Source organism: Triturus cristatus, chromosome 7 (assembly GCF_964204655.1).
Source record: "Triturus cristatus chromosome 7, aTriCri1.1, whole genome shotgun sequence".
Taxonomy (NCBI): Eukaryota; Metazoa; Chordata; class Amphibia; order Caudata; family Salamandridae; genus Triturus; species Triturus cristatus.
In genome coordinates, this window is record NC_140590.1 from 1,614,757,535 (window position 1) to 1,614,779,730 (window position 22,196).

At 46.9% G+C, this 22,196-nt stretch overlaps 1 protein-coding gene across 5 annotated transcripts in view; it reads right to left on the reverse strand.

The window, feature by feature from the left end:
- Window positions 1-22,196, reverse strand: part of MYLK2 (myosin light chain kinase 2) — a 173,169-nt gene that overhangs the window by 21,815 nt on the left and 129,158 nt on the right. For all 5 annotated transcript variants that reach the window (XM_085619515.1, XM_085619514.1, XM_085619516.1 and 2 more), the window contains one exon: window positions 20,811-20,963. In XM_085619515.1, the coding sequence (XP_085475641.1) occupies window positions 20,811-20,963 (153 nt within the window). The remainder of the gene's footprint in view (window positions 1-20,810; window positions 20,964-22,196) is intronic.

Genomic DNA, 22,196 nt, shown 5'->3' on the forward strand with positions numbered 1-22,196 from the left:
CCAAAACCTCAACACCAGTTATCTGCTATCCATTTCCATTCCCCGCAGCAGGCAACTTGCAATGACAACGGCTTGTGCCCGAAGAACTCTGTGTGTAACGTACCTCGCATGACATAAACTGTATCTGCAGACTAGGGATCTCACTTTAACAAACAAATACCTTCCTATGGTCAGAAGGCTCGAGTACGGTAAGAGTGATTAGCAGGTCTTTTATCACAGGCACATCACCCGAAAGGGCAACGAGGCGCTGAAGCCAATCGGTAAGTTGTAAAATAAAATCTGGCACCCGATAACATTGTGAGCGGATTAGAGGAGCACTAATAGTAGAAACGAAAATAAACTTCTTCTGAAAGCAAAGTGGGGAGAATGGTAAAGATACAGTGGCTGCTTGTTTCCTGGTTGGGGACCTGTGCAGGACAAGAGAGCGTCCTCATGAGGATGCATAATTAATTGAGTAATTCTTGGCTCAGGGAGCAGACTGCACTCAACACAGTAATCTTATCCCAATTCAGAAAATGAAAAGGCTATACAAAGACGGTACGCCGTAGTGAAAACACAAAAAACTGCCGCTGCCTGCCCAGCCACTAAGCGGTGTCGCGAGGGCAGCATGTCCACCAAGAAATGTGGACCACCAATACCATCCATCCACCCATCTGCCGCAATGCCACTGCCCTCCCCTTCAAATCATGCCAACCACGCCGGCGGTACCTCCCTCACCAATCGACCCTCGGCAGACCGCCCTGGCATAACACAAAAAGTAGGGCCCTGGACTGACTAGGTCGCGGGCCCCCAAAATGCAGCTCTCTTACCTACTCGCCGTCCGCCAGACCGACCCCAACTCTGGCACAAAGCAGTACTGAGAGAGGAGTGCGCTGCCCCTCCTCCGAAGAGGCCAGCGTGACCCAGGAAGCCCCGGAGCAGCACGAGAAAAGGCGGCCCCCAGGAGCATGCCAGGCCCACCATGAAGGGAACCGCAGCCAAGACGGAGGGGCCAGGCAGAAGCGACCAGCACGGAGGCACCAAGGGCCCAGCACTGTGGCGATCAGCGGGACCACCCCAGCCAGCATGGAGGCCACCCGTCGAGCAACCGACGATTGGCCCAGGGTTGCCCGCTCGCATGAGGAGTGCTGGTTCCGTCAAGGCCCACACGACAAAAGAAAGGCAAAGGCGCCACCTTGCTACGGCAAGCACCAGAAGGCACCACCAATCCCCCCGGCAACCGATGGCCCCACTGCAGCGACCCGCAAGAGTCACCGTGGCCCAGTGGTCAAGGACACAGACTCCCACGCCAAAGGCCATGAGCTCAAATCCCCACCCACTCACTGGTAGTCATTGACCACCCCAAAGAAAAGGGGACATTCCATTCTCATGTACAAACATTCTGCAATGGCGAGGAAGTGACACACAGGGCGCAAAAGCTGATACGCCAATCAAACAAGCAAAACAAACAAATCCCGAGAAAACCGACCTAGGCAACCAATGTACACACGGTCAACTCACGGTAAACTCGCCGGCCGGAACACATCGAATCCCCTCCACCAGGGACCACCCCTCCCCAGCACCACCCGCGGACCCCGAGGCAGGAGCCGAAAATCCCATCGAGTGGGGAGGCAGGCCCCTCGGCGCAGCTGGCTCGGCGGGTCCCTCCAGCGCAGGAAGAGAGTCCGCAGTCCTCAAGGGAACAAGAAGACCGCCCCGTGGGCGAGGCCGTGACGCAAGGCCAGAGCAGCCAACCCCCCATACAAAAGATATGCTCGAGTCTGACGCTCAAACACAACTGGGTGAGTGAAAGCCGGGATGTGAACTCTCGCCAACAGGCTCACAGAGAGGGCATGGATGCACCAGTGGGCACTGGCACACGCCCCTGTGCACGCGGCCACTCGCCTGCCAAGGTTGTGGAGTCCTCTCGCACTGCCCCTAGCCTGTAACCATGTGGAGAAGTGTGGCTCACTGGTTAGAGTAGGCAGACCTGGAAGCAGAGATCAGCTTGGGACCAGTGTTCAATTCCCGGCTCGGCTGGGTCTTGAGTCCATAAATTGTCCATGGACTCGATAATTCTCGCTCCAGTGCATACTCGATTCATGGGTTCACACTCTGCAACTCTGGGCAATAGCTTGCTTAATCTCCACAATGGCCCCTCGCGGCGGGATGCCTGGCTTTCACCTTGTGGATACCCTGCTGGGTTATCTCACAGGGGAATACCAGGACGGGTTCCCTAAGCAAGCGCTTAGAGACCGGTTGGTGATTTGCGCTATATAAATATCTGTACATTTACATTTACTCCTTGTGATGGGGTCAGGTGGCCAGGCCCTTCTAAATGCTCCCCTCTGTCGGACGGCAAGCCGTGTGTCCCTGCAGGTGGTTGCAACGTGTACAGCCAGGAGTGTACATCTGTGCAGTAACTGAGATACAGGGGAGGGCAGGGCGCGGCCTCGTTGCCTAGGTGTGCGCGTGCACGAGCAGCCGGTACACAAAATTGCACACAAATTTTGGAGGTGCACGTGCATAAAACGTCCGTTCCCTCAAATGCAGCACCGGATTTCAGGTGTCTTCCAATTGCCACAGCAGAAATGCTGGGCTTAAATTAATATTTTGTCTGTCGAAATGAGTGTATAATGTCTCATTATTTTTTAAATCATCGTAACAAAAAGTGGAGTATGGCAGGGCTGCAAATAAGCACTGCTGTAAGGTGATATTTGCCTACTCCAACCACTGGCAAAACGTCGCTAAAACCTGCAGATGGAGATTTTGGCATATCGGTAATTATTAGTGTCTCCAATTCTGAGCATGCGCAGTGTATTTTGCAAAAAATGCACCTCCCTTACTCAGGTACAACACAGCGGCAAGGTCCGCCTCCCCTGCCCCCAAGAGACAAGGAACCCACCCGGTCCGACACGGCAGCACACGCCGACGAACAACCCGACACCACACGCACGACTGTCCTCCCTCCCCCCGCACAGCACCACACCGAACCCTGCACTCACCCGGACCCAGAGGTCAAAACACCGGAGAAGGGGGACCGACGCCAGACCAACGACCAAACGGCGTCCAGGCAGAATCAAACAAGCATTTACAATGCAACGGTCTCGGCATTGTTAAAGTTAGAGCTATTGGTATTGCTCATGACAATGCCGTTTCTTTAAATGTTTTAAAAACAAAAACATAAACAAAAATAATGTCATGAGCAATGCCAATAGCTCTAACTTTACCAATGCCGAGACCATTGCATTGTAAATGCTTGTTAAATCTTGTGAGCGAGACTGCGCAAGCTAGCAGAGACCTAAAAAGACACATAGAAGCACTGTGAGGAGACACACATGGCGACTTAAAGGAATAAACGCAGGGGCTGAAATTAGAAACACACAGGGGTTGGAAGGATAAACACACAAGGGCTAAAAATATACTCTCACAGGGGGCGTCAGGATACAAGGTGATGGGCTGACAGGATAGAGACTGGAGCTGAAAGAACACACGGGTCCGAAAAGATACACACTCGGGAATAATGGTAGAAAGAATACACAAACAAGGGCTGGGAGAATACACTCACAGGGTCTAAAAGGATACACGGACAGGAGCTGAAAGGATACACACGGGGGCTCCCAGAAGAAAGGATACACACAAGGGCTGAAAGGCTGCACACTCGGTGACTGGAGGTATAAACAGACACGGGGGCTGAAAGGTTAAACACTCTAGGACTAAAAGGATAAAGCAAACAGGGTCTGAAATGATGCGCGCAGAGAGGCTGAAAGGATATACACAAAGGTGCTGACATTATACACACAAAGGGGCTGAAATTATACGCACCAAGACAGGTGCTGAAATGAAACACATAGACAGGGACTGCAACAATGCACACCGACGGGGCTTAAAATATGCACACTCGGGCTGAAAGGATGCACACGCGGGGCTCACATACACCTCAGATGGCATCAACAGACGAGACCTTCGGAACGGCGACAGAATTCACACACACAGGCGGATGGATTAACAGTGAGGGAGAAGTATGGCTCAGGCTGTGTGATGGGAAGCACGGGACACCTGGTGTGCAGCACACGCCCCTGTTGCTCAGGGAAGGCCCTGGGAGTGCTACTGAGGGCTCCCCTGATTGCTGCGCTCTGCGCAGCCCATGCTGCCGCTTTAAACACATCCTAGCCTGCTAGGGCTGCCTCCGCCTTCTGCCCCACTGCTGCTGCTGACACCGAGCTGGCTGCACAGACCAGCGGCAAGTGCGTGGAGGCTGGGAGCATCTCTGGCAAGGAGGGGGTCCTGCAAAAGGAGCTCGGGACCGGGAATCACTGAGGAGCACCATACCTGGCGAGGGGCGGGGGCCACACCTGGCGAAGGGGTGGAACCTGGCCTTTACCTGGGGATGGAAACCCACCGGGGAAAGCCCTCACACTAAAGATGCTCTCCACTGGGGGAGGGGCGATGCCTGGGGAGGCTAGACAGAAAGGGGTCGACAGATAATTTGGACAGGGTTGCTGATTTTGCTGCAACCCCCGACCAGGTACAGCTTCCACCATGATGGGAGAGCATTATCTGAGGGGAGACACCCCCCCCATACGAAAAGAAACTTGTGAACAGCTCTGTAGCACCAAATGACGGGGTCCTTCCGAAAGCGCCCGGGGCAGGATGTGTGGCAGCTGATGAACGAAGCAGCAGTCCTGCTCAGGCTGCCCCGAGCAACAGAGCTGATGAACAGAGCAGTGGCACCCCACGGCAGGCACCCTGCCTGCCCGCATCGCAGCACATGAACAGGGCTACAGCGCTCGACATTCGGCGAACCGCGAAGACTGTCCTGGGAACGGACTGCGGAATCTGACGCGCGCAACAGCTTCGACACCGAGGCCAGAACTGCCGAGGTCTCATCATGCACGTCAGATTGTGAACACACGTCAGATTGTGAACACAGCAGTAGCACCCCACCTAAACACCGGCTCCGTGCTTGCTGACCTCGGTTTTCCAGATAGCTCGGTGTTTTTTTTCGTGTCCTATACTGGATTTACGTGTGGCAGCACATGGATTGCCCGAGAGCAGGGGGAGAGGAGGAGCACACCACTGCCTTTCTCCGAGGCGAAGGAGAAATGCCTCGGAGAAAGGCAGCGGCATTTTCGGATTCGGGGGTGTGTTTGTCTTTTCTCTCCTCCAGCCATTGGCTGGAGGAGATAATTAGACTTCTTGCAAAAAACACGCCCCCCGATCCGAAAAGGACGGGGCCTGATCGGAATGACTGACCTCTTCTCCAATGGCTGGCCAGCATTCAAGAGGCCAGCCAATGGAGAACAGGGGAGAAGAGGGGCGGGTTCAAGCCCCTCTTCTCCAAGTCATTAAATCTCGCGAACGAGACTGCGCAAGCGCAGCCTTCGCTAGCCGAGACCTAAAAATAAAGAGGGCGACGAGTGGTCGGGAGAGGTATAAGTACCTCTCCCCCCCACCCCCTCCTGCCCGGAAGTGACGTGGGCGTGGGGGACCCACGAGGGTCCCAAACGCTGGAGGGCTGACCCGTCGTGTGCCATCCTGTGGCACTAAGGGGGGCCGCCCTCTTGGGAGGGCCCCCTGGGTGGGCCTGGGGCAGCCCTGCATTGGCCAGCGTTTCTCCCTTGCATAACGTTTTATGGTTCTGCTATGTTTTCATTAGAGCAGCGCTCAGGGCCTGCTTTCTGGTGGGTGAGATATGTTATTTTTAAACCATTGTGGAACTTATGAACTGGCAGCAAAGTAACCATGCCACAAAGCTGTTCATTGCGAATCGGTGCTCAACAAGCTCACTATGTATGTTTTTCCTTGTGATTGCTGCACATGTTTGAGACATAGGGTCTTGGGCATGTGTTTCTTGTGATTGCTGCACATGTTTGAGACATAGGGTCTTGGGCATGTGTTTCTTGTGATTGCTGCACATGTTTGAGACATAGGGTCTTGGGCCTGTGTTTCTTCTGATTGCTGCACATGTTTGAGACACAGGGTCTTGGGCCTGTGTTTCTTCTGATTGCTGCACATGTTTGAGACACAGGGTCTTGGGCCTGTGTTTCTTCTGATTGCTGCACATGTTTGAGACACAGGGTCTTGGGCCTGTGTTTCTTCTGATTGCTGCACATGTTTGAGACAGGGTCTTGGGCCTGTGTTTCTTCTGATTGCTGCACATGTTTGAGACACAGGGTCTTGGGCCTGTGTTTCTTGTAGAAGCCTGATGTTTTTCCTTTTTTGTGTGGAGGGCCTTCTGTCTGAAGAGTGATAAATATTGTTTTTTTAATCTGTCGTGGTCCTTATTAACTGGCAGCAAATTAATCTAGCAGTCGCTAAAAAGTGCGCAAAAGGCTCTCTATATGTTTGTTTTCTTTTATGATTTCTCCACACTTTTTTAGACATGGTGGCTTGGGCCCGGGTTTTTTATTTATATGCACACATTTGATGGTTTCTCTCTATGTGCAGTGCTTTCTGGTGAGTGAGAAATGATGTTTTTAAGCCATTGTGGGCCTTGGTAAGCTTTTAGCTGACATCAAATTAATCATGCCTTAAAGCTGGTCATTGCTAAACAAAGCACAACAGGCTCACAATATGTTTGTCTGCATTTATGGTTTCTGCACATTTCTGAGACGTGGACTGGGTCGTGTGCTTTGTTATATGCAGACATGTGATGGATTTTCTCTCTTTTGGCAGTGCAGAGGGCCTGCGTTTTTATTCAACCTAAATCTATTCAACAACATGATTTGTTGCTGCTTTGGTGCAAAAATCTATTGGGGCATACACTTTAATCCTGGTTAGGGTAAGTCATTTTATTCTAGGGATTTGAAATGCTCTTGCTTACCTGCTGCTGCCGTGGAGTCTTAGGTGAGTTTGAGTGGCAAATCAGTCATCTTGTCCCTCTCTTATTAGGTTTTGTCTGCACAGCGCCTGAGAAATCTATAGTATTCAAATTATACATGTATGTGTAAGCATTTCTACCAACTAACCTGAGGGCATTTTAATGCTAACACTCGTTAGGCACTGAAGTCAAGTGTACATTATCTAATGCCTACTGCGCCTTCGAAGCTCTGCCACTTACTGCCAGCAAAACGTGTAATCGCTAGATTACTCCGTTACTTCTGTCTACAATAGTATAAGCTCTGTCGTACAAGAACTTCTAAGCACTTCACCTATTCTCAGACACCGCTTACCCTGCACACTCACCCACCATTTGCTCTGCACAGTCACCCTGACATTTGACATGGTGCTGGCAGTCAGATACTGATCCCCCAGCACTCACATTGAGTGACTCTGCACTCACACACCATTAACATACCTCTCACCCAGCACTCACATTCCTCTCATCCTCCACACACACCTCTCGACCTGAACTCAAACCTGTCATCCATATCCTGCACTTATACTATTGACACGCCCTATACTCGCACACCTCTAATCTTGTACAGGGTAACATCTCTCACCCTGTACACACAATTCTCATTCAACACTGAACACACATCAATCAGCATGCACTGAAGCACTTTCACCTTGCACTCATACACTTATCAACCTTCATTCATGCAACTCACCCTGCACAGAGAGCACTCCCCATTCTCCCTGCACTCATACACTGCTCCCACACCTCTTAACTCATTATTAATCCCATAGGCGAAACCAAATGCATTTACCGATGCTTGCTTGTTTTGTTTTTGTGAAGGTGCTTTTTTTAGGGGGGTGGGAGGGTTATCTCAGTTTCCCTCACTGAGTCACCCTCCCACCATGCACCGACCCTTGACCCCTTCCCCCCTTTTGTTTCCCTGAGGCCCTCCGCCTTCCTCCCCCTGGTCGCATGAGAAGGGCATTCCCATCATTACACAGAAGTGTACAACAAGCACTTTCACTTTAAATTTACAGAGCCTCGGATCCTGAGTCTCTCTTCCGGGGTCCCTCCCTGCCAGCCCTAACTTCTCGTTTGATAAATCCACAGAGCACTCATTAAACAGGGCTATGAAAATCACTTTGTATGCAGAGTCTAACCATGCCATCAAGTGAGCTAAAAAGTGCAGCATTCAGGGGAGCAATTCATTGTTTTCAAAGCATTTGCATCCTACAGCCTGCTCACTTCAGACTTCTGCTCACCACGGACGGATAAAATCAACCATGCTAGTAGAATACTAATTTGTGACCTGCATCTTACAGATGTTCCCATGAGGAGCAGGGTCAGGACTGATTTGCATATGGCTGGGTCTAAACTGGGATGGAGTGGTGAGCACAAGAACAATGGATTTAACCCAGATCTTTTGACTGGGGATGAATGTTTGATTTGTTCTGCATTCTGTCCACCATTTGCTTTTTCGCCTTCAGTGCACCCAGGTATGCCCAGACGTGGGTCCCGGGCTCAGTGTGCCAATAGATTTCAGCTAACCTGGCTGATGAGGGGTGATACCCTGAAACAGGTCCAGGATGCTTGTTTCTGGTCCAGCGATGACCTGGCTTGGCAGTTCGGCCTAAACTGTTCCCATGAGGTGCAGGGTCAAGACTGATTTGCATATGGTTGGGTCTAACCTGGGGTGGCATAGTGAGCAAAAGAATGATGGATTTAACCCAGATCTCATGAGTGGGGGGTGAATGTTTTATTTGTTCCGCATTACGTCCATCATTTGTGTATCTTTTGCTTTCTCACCCTAAGTGCGCTGGGTATGCCCAGACTTGAGTCCCGGGTTCACTGTGCCACTGGATTCAAGCTACTCTGGCTGTTGAGGTGAAATACCCTGAAACCGACCCCAGGATGCTTGTTTCTGGTCCAGAGAGGACCTGGCTTGGCAGCTTGGGCTGGACTGTTCCCATGAGGAGCAGGGTCAAGACTGATTTGCATATGGCTGGGTCTAAACTGGGATGGCATGGTGAGCAAAAGAAAGATGGATTTTAGCTAGATCTCTTGACTGGGGGTGAATAATTGATTTGTTCCGCATTCCGTCCATCATTTGTGTGTCTTGTGTTTTCTCACTCTAAGTGTGCAGTGTATGCCCAGATATGGGGTCCTGGTCTCACTGGGCCCCTGGATTCAAGCTAGCCTGGCTGATGAGGGGTGATACCACGATACTGGTCCCAGAATGCTTGTTTCTGGTATAGGGAGGACCTGGCTAGGCAGTTTGGGCTAGACTGTTCCCATGAGGAGCAAGGTCAAGACTGATTTGCATATGGCTACGTCTAAACTGTGATGGCTTTGTGAGCAAAAGAACGATGGATTTAACCCAGATCTCTTGACCGGGGCTGAATTTTGATTTGTTTTGTCTTCCGTCCATCATTTTTGTATCTTTTGCTTTCTTTCTCTAACTGCTCCAGGTATGCCCAGGCGTGGGATCCGGGCTCAGTGTACCACTGGATTCAAGCTAGCCTGGCTGATGAGAGGTGATAACCCATAACCGGTCCCAGTATGCTTTTTTCTGGTCCAGTTAGGACCTGGCTTGGCAGTTTGGGCTGGACTGTTCCCCTGAGAAGCGGGGCCAAGACTGATTTGTATATGGCTGGGACTTAACTTGGGTGGCATGGTGAACAAAGGAACAATCAATGCAACCCATCTCTCTTGACTGGGGGTGAATGTTTGATTTGTTCCGCATTCTGTGTATCATTTGTGTGTCTTTTGCTTTCTCGCCCTAAGTTCGGCTGGTATGCCTAGAGACGTGGGTCCCGAGCTCACTGTGCTACAGGATTCAAGCTATCCTAGCTGATGAGGGGTGATACTCCGAAACCGGTCCCAGGATGCTTGTTTCTGGTCCAAGGAGGACCTGGCTTGGCTGTTAAGGCTGGACCGTTTCCATGAGGAGCAGGGTCAAGACTGATTTGTATATGGCTGGGTCTAAACTGGGCTGTCATGGTGAGCAAAAGAGCAATGGATTAAACCCAGATCTCTTGACTGGGGACGAATATTTGATTTGTTCCGCATTACGTCCATTACATGTGTCTTTTGCTTTCTCGCCCTAAGTGTGGCTGGAATGCCCAGAGACATGGGTCCCGGGCTCACTGTGCCACTGGATTCAAGCTAGCCTGACTGATGAGGGGTGCTACCCCGAACCCAGTCCCAGGATGCTTGTTTGTGGTCCAGGTAGGACCAGGCATGGCAGATCAGGCTGGATTATTCCCATGAGGAGCAGGGTCAAGGCTGATTTACTTATGGCTTTGTTTAAACTGGGGTAGCATGGTGAGCAAAGGAACTATGGATTCAACCCAGATCTCTTGACTGTGGGTAAATGTTTGATTTGTTCCACATTACATCCATCATTTGTGTGTCTTTCGCTTTCTTGCCCCAAGTGCGCCTGGTATGCCTAGATGTGGGTCACACGCTCACTGTGCTACTGGATTCAAGCTAGCCTGGCTGTTGAGGGGTGATACCATATAACCGTTCCCAGGATGCTTGTTTCTGGTCCAAGGATGACCTGGCTTGGCAGTTCGGGCTGGACCGTTCCCATGAGGCACAGAGTCAAGACATATTTGTATATTGCTGGGTCCAAACTGGGGTGGCATAGTGAGCAAAATAACATTGGATCTAACCCAGATCTCTTGACTGGGGGGATAAATGTTTTATTTGTTCTGCATTCAATCCATCATTTGTGTGTCTTTTGCTTTCTCGCTCTAATTGCGCCAGGTCCATTAATATAGGAAGAAGAGCGAAAACTACCCGTGAATGGGAGCCTTTCCTGTTGGGGTATGAACAAATATCACATTACACACCCAGAAAAACATGCAAGTTTTACAACAACACATTAGAATATTGCCTGCAAGTGGGTGATTGGTACATACTGTCTGGCCTTATATTGACATTCTATATACGATGACCTGCAAACATGACAGACATTAAAACGTCATCATGTAGTTTTCCACAAGTACACTATTACCGGCGGCATGTGCTTTGATTCAGTAATCGTTTTCAGGATATCTGCATGGAACAGCGCTCAGCAACCTAGTGGCCTTTACCAATGCAACGTTGACTAGTAGGTGTTTAGTTTAGGTAACGTGATGTATAATAAGTCCTCTGCAACACATCATGCACCCATGCATCCAAGATTATGAGGCTTAATAATGTTGTCCTTTCTTATTCCAGTGGACGTAAAAATGCATTTTCAAAGTATTTTGGCACTGTCTTTAGTTGTTGCTATGTATTACTCAACTGTGCTCGCCCCCAAACATGGTTACATGGTGCAGCAATCAAGTGTTGTGCTTGTTCCTGTCTTTACATGGCTGCCTCAGTAGGGAAAAATAGAAAGTGAATTCTCTAGTTTGTGATATTCAGTCCTGTCAATATTAATCTTTAAACCCGTTGAACAAAGCAAATGTATTTCGTTGGTACAACGCCATGCAAAGATGTTGGGAGGTCTCTCTCCAAGACAGGGGTGTGTATGCTCAGAGACTGTCCGTGCTTATGTTAAATTATACTGATAATTTCTGATCATGGAAACATCATTTGGAAAATGGGAATTGATCAGTTTTATTAATAAAAGCCTATCATGTTCCCTAGAGGGGAGCACTGCTCGCAAGGGTGCAACTAGACCCAAACCCCAAACTTCAGGGGGGCTAACATGTCAACCGATGGAGACTGGGCTAACACTTAAAACAATGGGGCAGAGCTATCCTTAGAGCCAATAAAAGAAATTAGAGTGATAAATTGTGCATTTTAAGCGTACTTGTCAAATGAAATACAGTTACAACAAACGTTATAATACATTTGACAATGTTTACAGGCCACCCACAGAGGGCCCGATTAATATGTTTCGTCAAAGGAACTCCATCGCAGTGGCGATGGAGTTCCCTCCTTTCCAACACAGTGGTCCACCCCCAACTGATTTAAATGCGGGTGGTCCATCGGTTTGGCATTAGCCATGACTATTCAATCACCGCTGTAGCCAAACCTCTCCGACAGCCCGATGGAGTGAGGGCTGTCGAACTGGCTATATGTTTGTCTGCCCAATTAGAATAGGCTGACATATACCCATTTTTTTACTGCTAGGCAAACGATGGCGGTAAAGGACAGTAAAAAACAAAAAACACCCCCCTTGCCTTAGGAGGTGACTCCCTTGGCAAGGGGGTATTTTCTTTTTTATTTTGAACAAGAAAGCCATGCTTGGTCAGAGACTGTCAATTCTAAGTGTGATTTGTCCATTCATTGGAACCAGTACTTCATTTGTGCTGGTGGTTGCTGGTGGGCATCACCACCCCTTACTTTTGGGGGACCATGACTCTTTTCACATCTTACCACGCTGCTGCCCTGGCCCAGACCCTAGCCAAACTGTCTTGGGTGCCTATTCTTCCTGTTCCTTATACCTACCACCAACACAAATTCAGGCATCTGTTGTGAACTCAGCTGGGCTCACACAGTACACTGCTAGCTTTGCACTTCAAGAAACTTGGCCTACTTTGCTGTGTCGCCAGCAATTGCCCATGGCCTGCCCGCAGTGCTGCCTGCCCCAGCCTACAGCTTGAACGTCAGCCCGGCCCCAAGCCCCCATGGCCTTCTAGCAGGTGATCTTTTGGTCATCGAAGCCCCATACCGCTTACCCGACAAACCCGCCAGTAGCTACTAAGCAATGTTGTGACTTTGGCCACTAGCACCTATTTTTCTTACAAATAAAATAAGCACCGACCTGAGCATCTTTCCATCTACCTGTTATGTTATAGATATTTTTGGAGTGCACCGGTTACCCGAGGGTGTCCTGGCGCTAGTTACTTCTCCTTTAGGCAGAAACGGAAGACAGGAGTTTTACTTATCAAAAAGCCAGGTTTTTAGTCCCTTCCTGAAAGCCAAAAGATCAGTGGCACTTCTCAGGTGAAACGGAAGGTAATTCCAGGCTTTTGCTGCACAGAAAGAAAAACTCCTACCACCCCACAATGCTTTTTTTGTGGAATGCACTGTGACCCACTTAGCTCCCAACGAGCGAAGAGTTCTTTTCGGTGTATACCATTGAAACTGACGTTTTATATGGTCGGGTCCTATGCCTTGAAGAACTTTAAAAACCATACAGAGACATCTGAAACGCACTCGATTCCTCACCGGGGACCCAGTGTGATTTGTTTTATCTCTTTAGCGATTGAGCAAAACTTGGGTGTACCAGTGAGTAATCTCGCAGCTGGGTTTTGCAGCAGCTGGAGTTTATTCATAAATCCTTCTTGAATGTTTAAATAGAGACTGTTACAATAATCCAGCCTTGACATGGCCAGTGCTGTGACCACTGTTTGCATGCTGACGGGTGGTAAAAACAGCAGTATTTTCTTGTTGTTCTGAGAACATACGCTGTAGTCCATGCCACTGTATTTACTTGGTCACCAAAGGTAAGTAGCTCATCCACTATTACTCCTAGGTTTTTAACTTTTTTTGAAGGCATGGGGAGAGTGCCCATAGAGTCCGGCCACCAATTTGGGGTCAAAAAGCTGGCATCATTCCTAAACGGTATGACTTCAGTTTTGCCTGAATTAGGTTTTAGGCAATTTTCGGACATCCATCTCCCGACTGAGTCCATACAATCTTGGAAGCGCTTATCCAAACCCACCTCCTGACCTGGTATCAGAGACACCACAATTTGGGTGTCATCTGCGTATGAGGTGAGACCAAACCGAAAAGCACTAATAAGAGGGGCCAGTGATGAAACATATACAATAAAAAGTATGGGGCTTAGTGAGGACCCCTGCGGGACGCCACAGGGCAGTACAAAAGGTTTAGACTGGTATTTACCCAGAGATACAATTTGTACTCTGTCTGTTAAGAAGGATTTTACAAGGTCCCATGCTTTAGCATTGATCCCACATGCCTTTAAACGATCCATCAAGATGTCATGATGGACCGTATCAAAGGCCGCAGACAGATCCAGTAGGATCAGAGCTGCTTTGCCACCCCGATCCACGGCTTCCCTAATCTCCTCTGTGGCCTTGATGAGAGCTGACTCAGTACTATGTCTCTCTCTATAGCCATATTCGGTAGAATCCAATGCTTGCGTTTCACCTAAGAAGGCACTAAGTTGTCGATTCATGTTTTTTTCAATCAGTTTTGCGGGAAGCGGAAGACGAGAAATTGGGCAAAAGTTATTTGGATCCTTAAGGTCCAGGCTCAGCTTCTTTAGAAGGGGCAGAATTGAAGCAACCTTCCATAGTTTTGGGAACTGCCCTGTTTCAAACATGCCATTATAAATAGATGACAGTAAGCGGGCAACCGGACCCGGGGCCAATTTGACCACAGCGACCGGGCATGGATCATAGGGTGACCCCGATTTTGCTGTTGGGGCCAATTTGACCACAGCGACAGGGCATGGATCATAGGGTGACCCTGATTTTGCTGTCATAAGGAGCTTAAGAGTATCAATAGAGAACAACGGCAGGAACTTGTCAAAGGAATGGGGGGAACCTCCATAGACTTAAGTTCCTCTCGTACCATATCTGTCCCAGCTCCACTTGGGCCGCTAAAGGCAGAGAAGATGGTCTCCACTTATTCAAAAAGAACTTGTCGATGTCTTCACATAGTTCCTGTCTCGACTGAACTCTAACTGGGCCAGGAGAAGCCAGGCTTGATACCGTTTTAAACAGCTCTTTCGTAGAGTATTTCACTAAGTCAATTTGGGTTGTGCAGAACTTTTGTTTAGCGGAAAAAAGGAGTTGTTTATAACTCTGGAGGCTGTTTTTATATAGCTTTTTCTCAGTTTCTTTGTAGCCTTTCCTCCAGCTCCACTCAAGACCCTTACACATGAGATTTTGATTTCTCAGTTCTTCCGAAAACCATGGAGCAGAGGGTTGTGATATTTTGGGGAAGAGTTTTTTTTACTGGGGCTAGTTTACAACAAGCTTGCTCCACCCATCTGATATCTACATTGGTGGCCTCCTCCACTCCCGAAGGCATTTGGGCCACCGTGGAGGTAAGGAGTTCCTGCAGAGCTGTCCCCTCCAATTTATTCAGGCTCTGATTTCTATCTGTCCTTTAGGATGTTTCCCACTAGCGCGCTGATCCGTGAGAGTCAACTCAAATTGGACGGCCGCATGGTCAGTCCATACAAAAGGTAGTAAACCAGTGAACAAAAGACAAGGGTGGTTAGAGAAGATATCATCCAGGGTGTGTCCTGCCACATGAGTCGGACCAATTACGTGCTGCCTAAGGTCAGCGCTGTTCATCATGTCGATCAGAGTCACTGCATCTGGTTCAGAAGAAGCCTCCAGATAGTAGTTAAAATCTCCCATAATAGTATAAACGTCAGGGCAAAGACCTTCTTCTAGTAAATTTCCAATTGATGCTGCAAAGGGGTTCCTAGCTCCTGGTGGTCTATAAAATAAAATACCTTTAAAGGCATGGTGGTGGGATAGACTAAAATTAAAAAACAAAGCCTCACAAGCTAAGTTGGAGGGGACTGAAATACTGCTTTAATAGATCTATGATAGATCACTGCAAATTCCCGCCCTTTACTGATAGGCCTGTTTAAGGTGTGGCATAAAAACCCTGGTGGGGTAGCTTTCACTAAGTTCGAACCAGAAGCTTCGTCAGTCCATGCTTCTGTTTAAAAGTCATCTTTATGTCCCTTTCCTCAATAAGTGTTGCACACTCTGTGCTGTGCTTAACTAAGGACCTTGCATTAAGCAATATGCATTTGAACACTTGAGATGGAGGGCTTAAACTGACGGAAAATTGGCAGGGGTCCTGGTGCTGAGCGCGGGCCCAGCACTGACCGAGCGCGGATGGGCGCAGACGGCTCTCGACAGCCTCTCTATTTATGTAAAGGTCAGGGAAATGCCTAGTCCGCTAACCGTCGTACCCCCAAGATGGTGGCCCCGCCCAACTCAATATGAGTCTGAACTGGTTTAAAAAGAAAGCTTCAGTCCCCAGTGAGCAACATAAAAAAGAGGTATGCCCAAACAGATAAAACAGTAGATTTTAAAACGCTACATTTTAAAATTCATACATTTGGTAAATGTGCAAAATAAATAATCTGTGCTCACTCTACCATCTATTAATCCATGCATCAGTTATCTATACGCCTATCTATCCAGCCATTTAATCGTTTCCATCATCCAGGACATTTGTCTAGTCATGTAAGCATCCATCCATTCATCCTTTTAGACAGACTCTGCCGTTCACCCATCCATGTACGCATTACACATTCATTTATCCACATGCAATCTTTGATCCATTCATCTATCCATCTACCCACCCATCTGTCCATCATGCAGAGCATTCATCCATCCATCCACCCTTACAGACCGACTCTCCTGAACACGGTTCCACCTATTCATCCATGTATTAATTCACCAGAGCCTCCAACCATAACCATACAATATCCTATCCATACCTCCGCCCATCCAACTTTCCTCACACCCATCCATATTTCCAATCACTAAAGCCTCAAGTTATCTACACATGCTCTCCCGTCAAACCATATTCAGGTTTTTAAGTCAAAAGAATAGAGCCTTTGGCATTGTCTTGCCATGCATGAATGTTTTTATTATTGGTGAGGTCTCAAGAAGTTTCCAGCTTGAAGAGCACCAAATGAAAACACCCCCCATGAAGTGAAGACTGTGACAACATTCGTCTTTAGCTTTCTACCCCAGCAAGTTCATGCTGTAGGAGTTGCTACAGACGTTATTAACCTACAAACAAAAAGCAAAAACTGCTGTTTTCCTGCATGTTAACCAGAAAGTTTTTTGGGATTTACAACACTTTTTGAATCATGTGTATTTTTTATATTTTCATAAAGTGCCATGAAATAAATGTCATGTTTTAAGTTCCCTAACAGCTTGACAGTGATATCACTATGTAGTCATGTGACAGCACACCACCACCTCAGTCTGCCCTCGGAATCTGGCATCTGTTGATTCTCCCCTAGTGTCCACCCACTGCTTATGTTGTAATTCAGTTACTATTTCTCAACCTACACCCTCCCGTTGTTTATACCACCCCCCCCCCCCACAACAAAAAAATCTATAACAAACAAGCATTAGAACAGGAAGGAAGAAGTTGCCAGCACTGCAAGGACAAAAAAACTAGAAGAGATTTTTTATGTTAATTCTTTTTTCATAGGGTCGTTCACTTTGTACATGTGTTCTTGGTTATATACAAGGTAACAAAAGTGTTGATACCACTTTTTTTTTATAAGTGTTCAACATGCTGCACAGCAGCCACACTGCTCTACAATATAGCTTAAAGACATTGGCAAAGCAAAAAGCTCTGGCTAAACATTTTTTAAGGTCGAAAGGCGGGACCTATTGGCTATGCCAATGCTTGTTTAAAATAAAGGTGGACATTAACATCTTGGAAAAGATACTGGCCAATACATTCAAGAAGGCAATGCTATCACTCATCCACCAAACACTGGGGGGTTTGTTCTTACCCACATGTCAAGACAACAGTTACAGACATTATCACATCTCCTGTGCAGCTGTGGCTCTTCCGCTTAGGCGGAGGAGCGTCGCCCCACTGCTTTTCAGCATTGCAAAAAAGGAAAAATACAGTGATAATACCATGTTGTTATTATCATTTTATTCTTATGCTTTAAAGCCTGTGTTGGGGCGGGCGGGTCTTGGCTGTCGTCACAGCCAGCAGGTTGTAGAGGAAATATGTGAACTTAAGTGTGCATGAAGGTTTTGCCAGCCGTCTTCAGCCGGCCGAAGAGTCATGTGCACTTTATATGTTCACCACTGGGCTGTAATGGACAGCCCGGGTGGAGAACATGCACAGGCTCCAGGTACTCATCTGAGCGCCGAACCACAGTGCTCAGACCAATCACAATGTTGCTGTTATCCATGTTGGTGACTGCAGCGTTGTGAGCGTAGGGGAGCCTGTGGGTGTCCTGCTTCCGAGAGGAGAGACGACGGAGAAGAGACAGCGGTGTGCAGTCGTAAGTGTTTTTTTTTCCTCATTCAACCCACCCTTCCATCCCCGCCATCCCATCTGGAACCAGCCGCAACTGCTCCTCTGGCTGACGAAAGAGGAAGCACTGGCACTGTCCCTTGGTTTCGAAATAACATTTGACAGAACTGATAGGGACGTTTTGTGCATCAGAGAAGGCCAGGGTGTGATTTCATTAGATTAAGTAGTGGTTATATAATACCCTAAAGGCCAAAGTTAACTGTGGAGGATTTCTGTCCAACACCTTCACCAGTGTTCCTCCCTTGTGTTAGCCCAACAGCCACACACAAAAATGGAAAAATAGTGGAAGTTCACTATGCAGCGGGGGCTTCCAAAATACTGCTGTATGCTGATGGCGTATTTATTACCCTCATCGAGCTTAGATATTTCTATCAATATTGCTATAGATTACTAATTACTTTTATCTCTTTGTAGGATATAGGATCACTGGGATAAAAGCGACGCATGGCCCATGTCAAGAAACACTACAAGTGCATCCATTGAGGACTATAGCTTCCAATAGCAATGGGAAAAATGTAAATAAATGGAGGTACTAATAAAGACAGCATTGGACTACATGGTAGAGGACGTTAATCCTAAACATGGCCAATGGCTACTCCTGATGGTCGTCTCAACTTAAAATGTCACTTTGGGAAGACCCCAGGATGGTTAAAGTGGTTGTAGCACTCACTTTAATTATTTACTGGTGCTAATATTGACAGTACCAGAATGAAATCTACATGACAAAGACATACAATTATTTCTTTTACTGGAAGCATGAGATTATGAATGAAAACCTTCCTACTAATGGCAGGTAGACACTCAGGTGGTTTAGGTCTTTCAAATCTAGAGTCCTACAGTGAGTTGCTGCAGCTCTCACAGATAGAAGACATGCTCACCTAGGCTGGGGTATTCCCTTTCTAGGTGCTACTTGAACAGAACTATGCTTGACAGTGCAGCAGGCCTTGTATTTATTATATTTTCATAAAGTGCCATTAAATAAATTTAATGTTTTAAGTTCCCTAACAGCGTGACAGTGATGTCACTATGTAGTCATGTGACAGCATACCACCACCTCAGTCTGCCCTCGGAATCTGGCATCTGTTGATTCTCCCCTAGTGTCCACCCACTGCTTATGTTGTAATTCAGTTACTATTTCTCAACCTACACCCTCCCGTTGTTTATGCCCCCCCCCCCCATAACAAAAAAATCTAAAACAAACAAGCATTTGAACAGGAAGGAAGAAGTTGCCAGCACTGCAAGAACAAAAAAACTAGAAGAGATTTTTTATGTTAATTCTTTTTTTCATAGGGTCGTTCACTTTGTACATGTGTTCTTGGTTACATACAAGGTAACAAAAGTGTTAATAACACTTTTGTATTATAAGTGTTCAACATGCTGCACAGCAGCCACACTGCTCTACAATATAGCTTAAAGACATTGGCAAAGCAAAAAGCTCTGGCTAAACATTTTTTAAGGCCCAAAGGCGGGACCTATTGGCTATGCCAATGCTTGTTTAAAATAATGGTATAGGACGTTAATACTAAACATGGCCAATGGCTACTCCTGATGGTCGTCTCAACTTAAAATGTCACTTTGGGAAGACCCCAGGATGGTTAAAGTGGTTGTAGCACTCACTTTAATTATTTACTGGTGCTAATATTGACAGTACCAGAATGAAATCTACACGACAAAGACATACAATTATTTATTTTACTGGAAGCATGAGACTATGAATGAAAACCTTCCTACTAATGGCAGGTAGACACTCAGGTGGTTTAGGTCTTTCAAATCTAGAGCCCTACAGTGAGTTGCTGCAGCTCTCACAGATTGCAGACATGCTCACCTAGGCTTGGGTATTCCCTTTCTAGGTGCTACTTGAACAGAACTATGCTTGACAGTGCAGCAGGCCTTGCCTTATTTTATGCCACAAAAAAACCTACAGGTTCTAACTGATAAAACAACAGTACAAACTGTTTCCAAACACTGTTTCCAAATTCTGGAAGCAGGTATGAGTGAAGAACAAATGAATTCTAGATGCTTTAAAGCTGATATTCAAAACCACATTAACCACAGATGGCCATAATAGTTGGGGTTTCCCATTGTTGGAGGTGTGCTCAGCCAGACTGCAGCCTACCTCATATACTGTGGTCTTGTCCGAATCTAGACCAATACTGGAAAGTCATATGGGAGATAACCATGAACCTGTGCAAACATACATGGCCTGCCACTCATACTAAGCCTCTTGATATACATTAGAGATCTAGGACGAGGCATCAACTCCTACCTGTTAGTGGCTCCCTTTCTTGAGGACATTAATAAAGAAAACCTCCCTCAAAAGTCTATGGATGTGCACGAGACAAGATGGACAACGATGATCCAGCAGATACTTCCTTTTAAGTTGATCTTGAAAATAATCCACAGTTTGCCATGATTGCCATGACTGGTGAGGCGACCGTACCTCCTTGGGGGTAAGCGGAATGAATAAAAGAATTATGGCTTGCGCCTGGTGACCTCGCTGATCTTGGGGTCCTGCATAGTTTATCATCAGTTTCTGCGACAGTAGCCCAAGGATGGAGAATCATGAATGAAATACTGCCTCAAATCTCCAATTACTGTCTCCACTGACTTTAATAATCAACCAATCAAAAATGAAACTTGTGCTCACCCACCCCTTTAGAGAACTAAACATACCGAACTGGCCTGAACAACAACTGAATGCCCTGCCTGAAGAATAGCATCCAATCTTTTTTTTCAGATGGCAGTTGAAGATTCATGCCCTCTAATTCTCTCTGGATTGGAGGGACCAGGAAAAGAACATTCTCAACAACAACTGCCTAAAGATAATAGAAACTAAGCAAACTATGGGACAATCAAAGAGTCAGTGATCAGAAGGATTCATAGAAGCAGAAGGCGGTCTCTAGAACCAGCAAAAGATATTTGTGCAACAGGTTGGTTACTTTAGAAAGTTATGCGGTTAGTGAGTGCCACTAACCTTTTGTCCCTGATCAGTAGGTTGGAGATGAATTCTTTGGCTTCGTCAGAGACATTTTCAAAAGGCTCCTCGTTGAAATCCACTTCGGACGAGAGAACATTGTTCATGGTCTCTGTGTCATGGTCTCCAAGGAAAGGGGATAGTCCACTAAGCCTGAGTTGAAAAAAACAGAAATGGTGATAAAGGGTTAATGAGAAAGACAGCTAAAAACAGATGATCAAAAATGGAGAAAGGTTCAAGACAGACAGCTGGATGAGAAATGTCTATGAACAAAGATGGAAGGAGAAAAAAATGCAGGTGTTTGTGAGTATGAGAGAGAGAGAGAGAGAGAGAGTGAGAGAGAGAGAGAGAGAGAGAGAGAGAGAGAGAAACTGAGAGACAGAAAGACAGAAAGGGAGCAGAACAAAAACAGGAAATGATACCCTTTAGAACATTGCTGTGTTGCATCTGCTCGAAGCAGAGGCTCATATGTTCACCTCTTTTTACTCCACTCTAAGACAAAAATCCTCCGGTTTCACACTTCGGTGGTTTGCCATCTCAGAGCAGCTACAACTTAAGCTGAGTGAAAAGTTGCTTCTTGGGCAGTCTTGAACCAAACAAGAGTTTCTCTATCAAGCTTACCTACATTAGGATGAACAGAATTTCAATAAAAGCCTCAAGGATATTCACAGGAATTGGGTAAAAAGAGAAAAATCATGAGCAAACAAAATCAGCCCAGAAGCACTCGACAACTTTGGAGAAATGCTTGCCACCCAATGGGTTCATTCTATGTATTTGTTGTAAATCCAGTCCAATCAATAAGCTCAACGCCTCTTAGTTCAACAGCAGTCTTTCACAGCTAACTTGGTGTTTTCTTAAAACTAGGTCCATGAAGTAAGAAAGATATGTAAATTCGAGCTACACTGCTTTACAGTAAGTCAGTTTAACATGTTCCATAAAAGTTAGAGTTCTCAGTGACATGTTTACCAGGAACATCCCTTCTCCAGGAGTCAAGATTCTGAAGCCTTCAATGTGGGAACTGTGGGTACAAAAGCTCCAAGTGGCACAGATTTCAGGTTCTATCCATGAATGGCATGTTGGGTGAAATTAATGTCTACACTGTTTCTTTCCCATAGCTAGTGGACTACTACCCCAATGCTGCCCAGCCAAACATCCTACATCATGTGCAAGCCGGTCACTGCTGGGACTCTGTAATATAAGGAAGCAGATTGGCGTATGACGTTACCAGCAATATTTAGGCTTTTTGCTTGCACCCACTCCACAGGACCTTTGTTCCTGATGAAGTATAATATACTAGAATTTTACAAATAACTCTGCAAGCCTAATTGCCATCGGATATTTCTGAGATGCATCTGAGCAACTAGTGGAAATGCAGAAGAGCAGCAT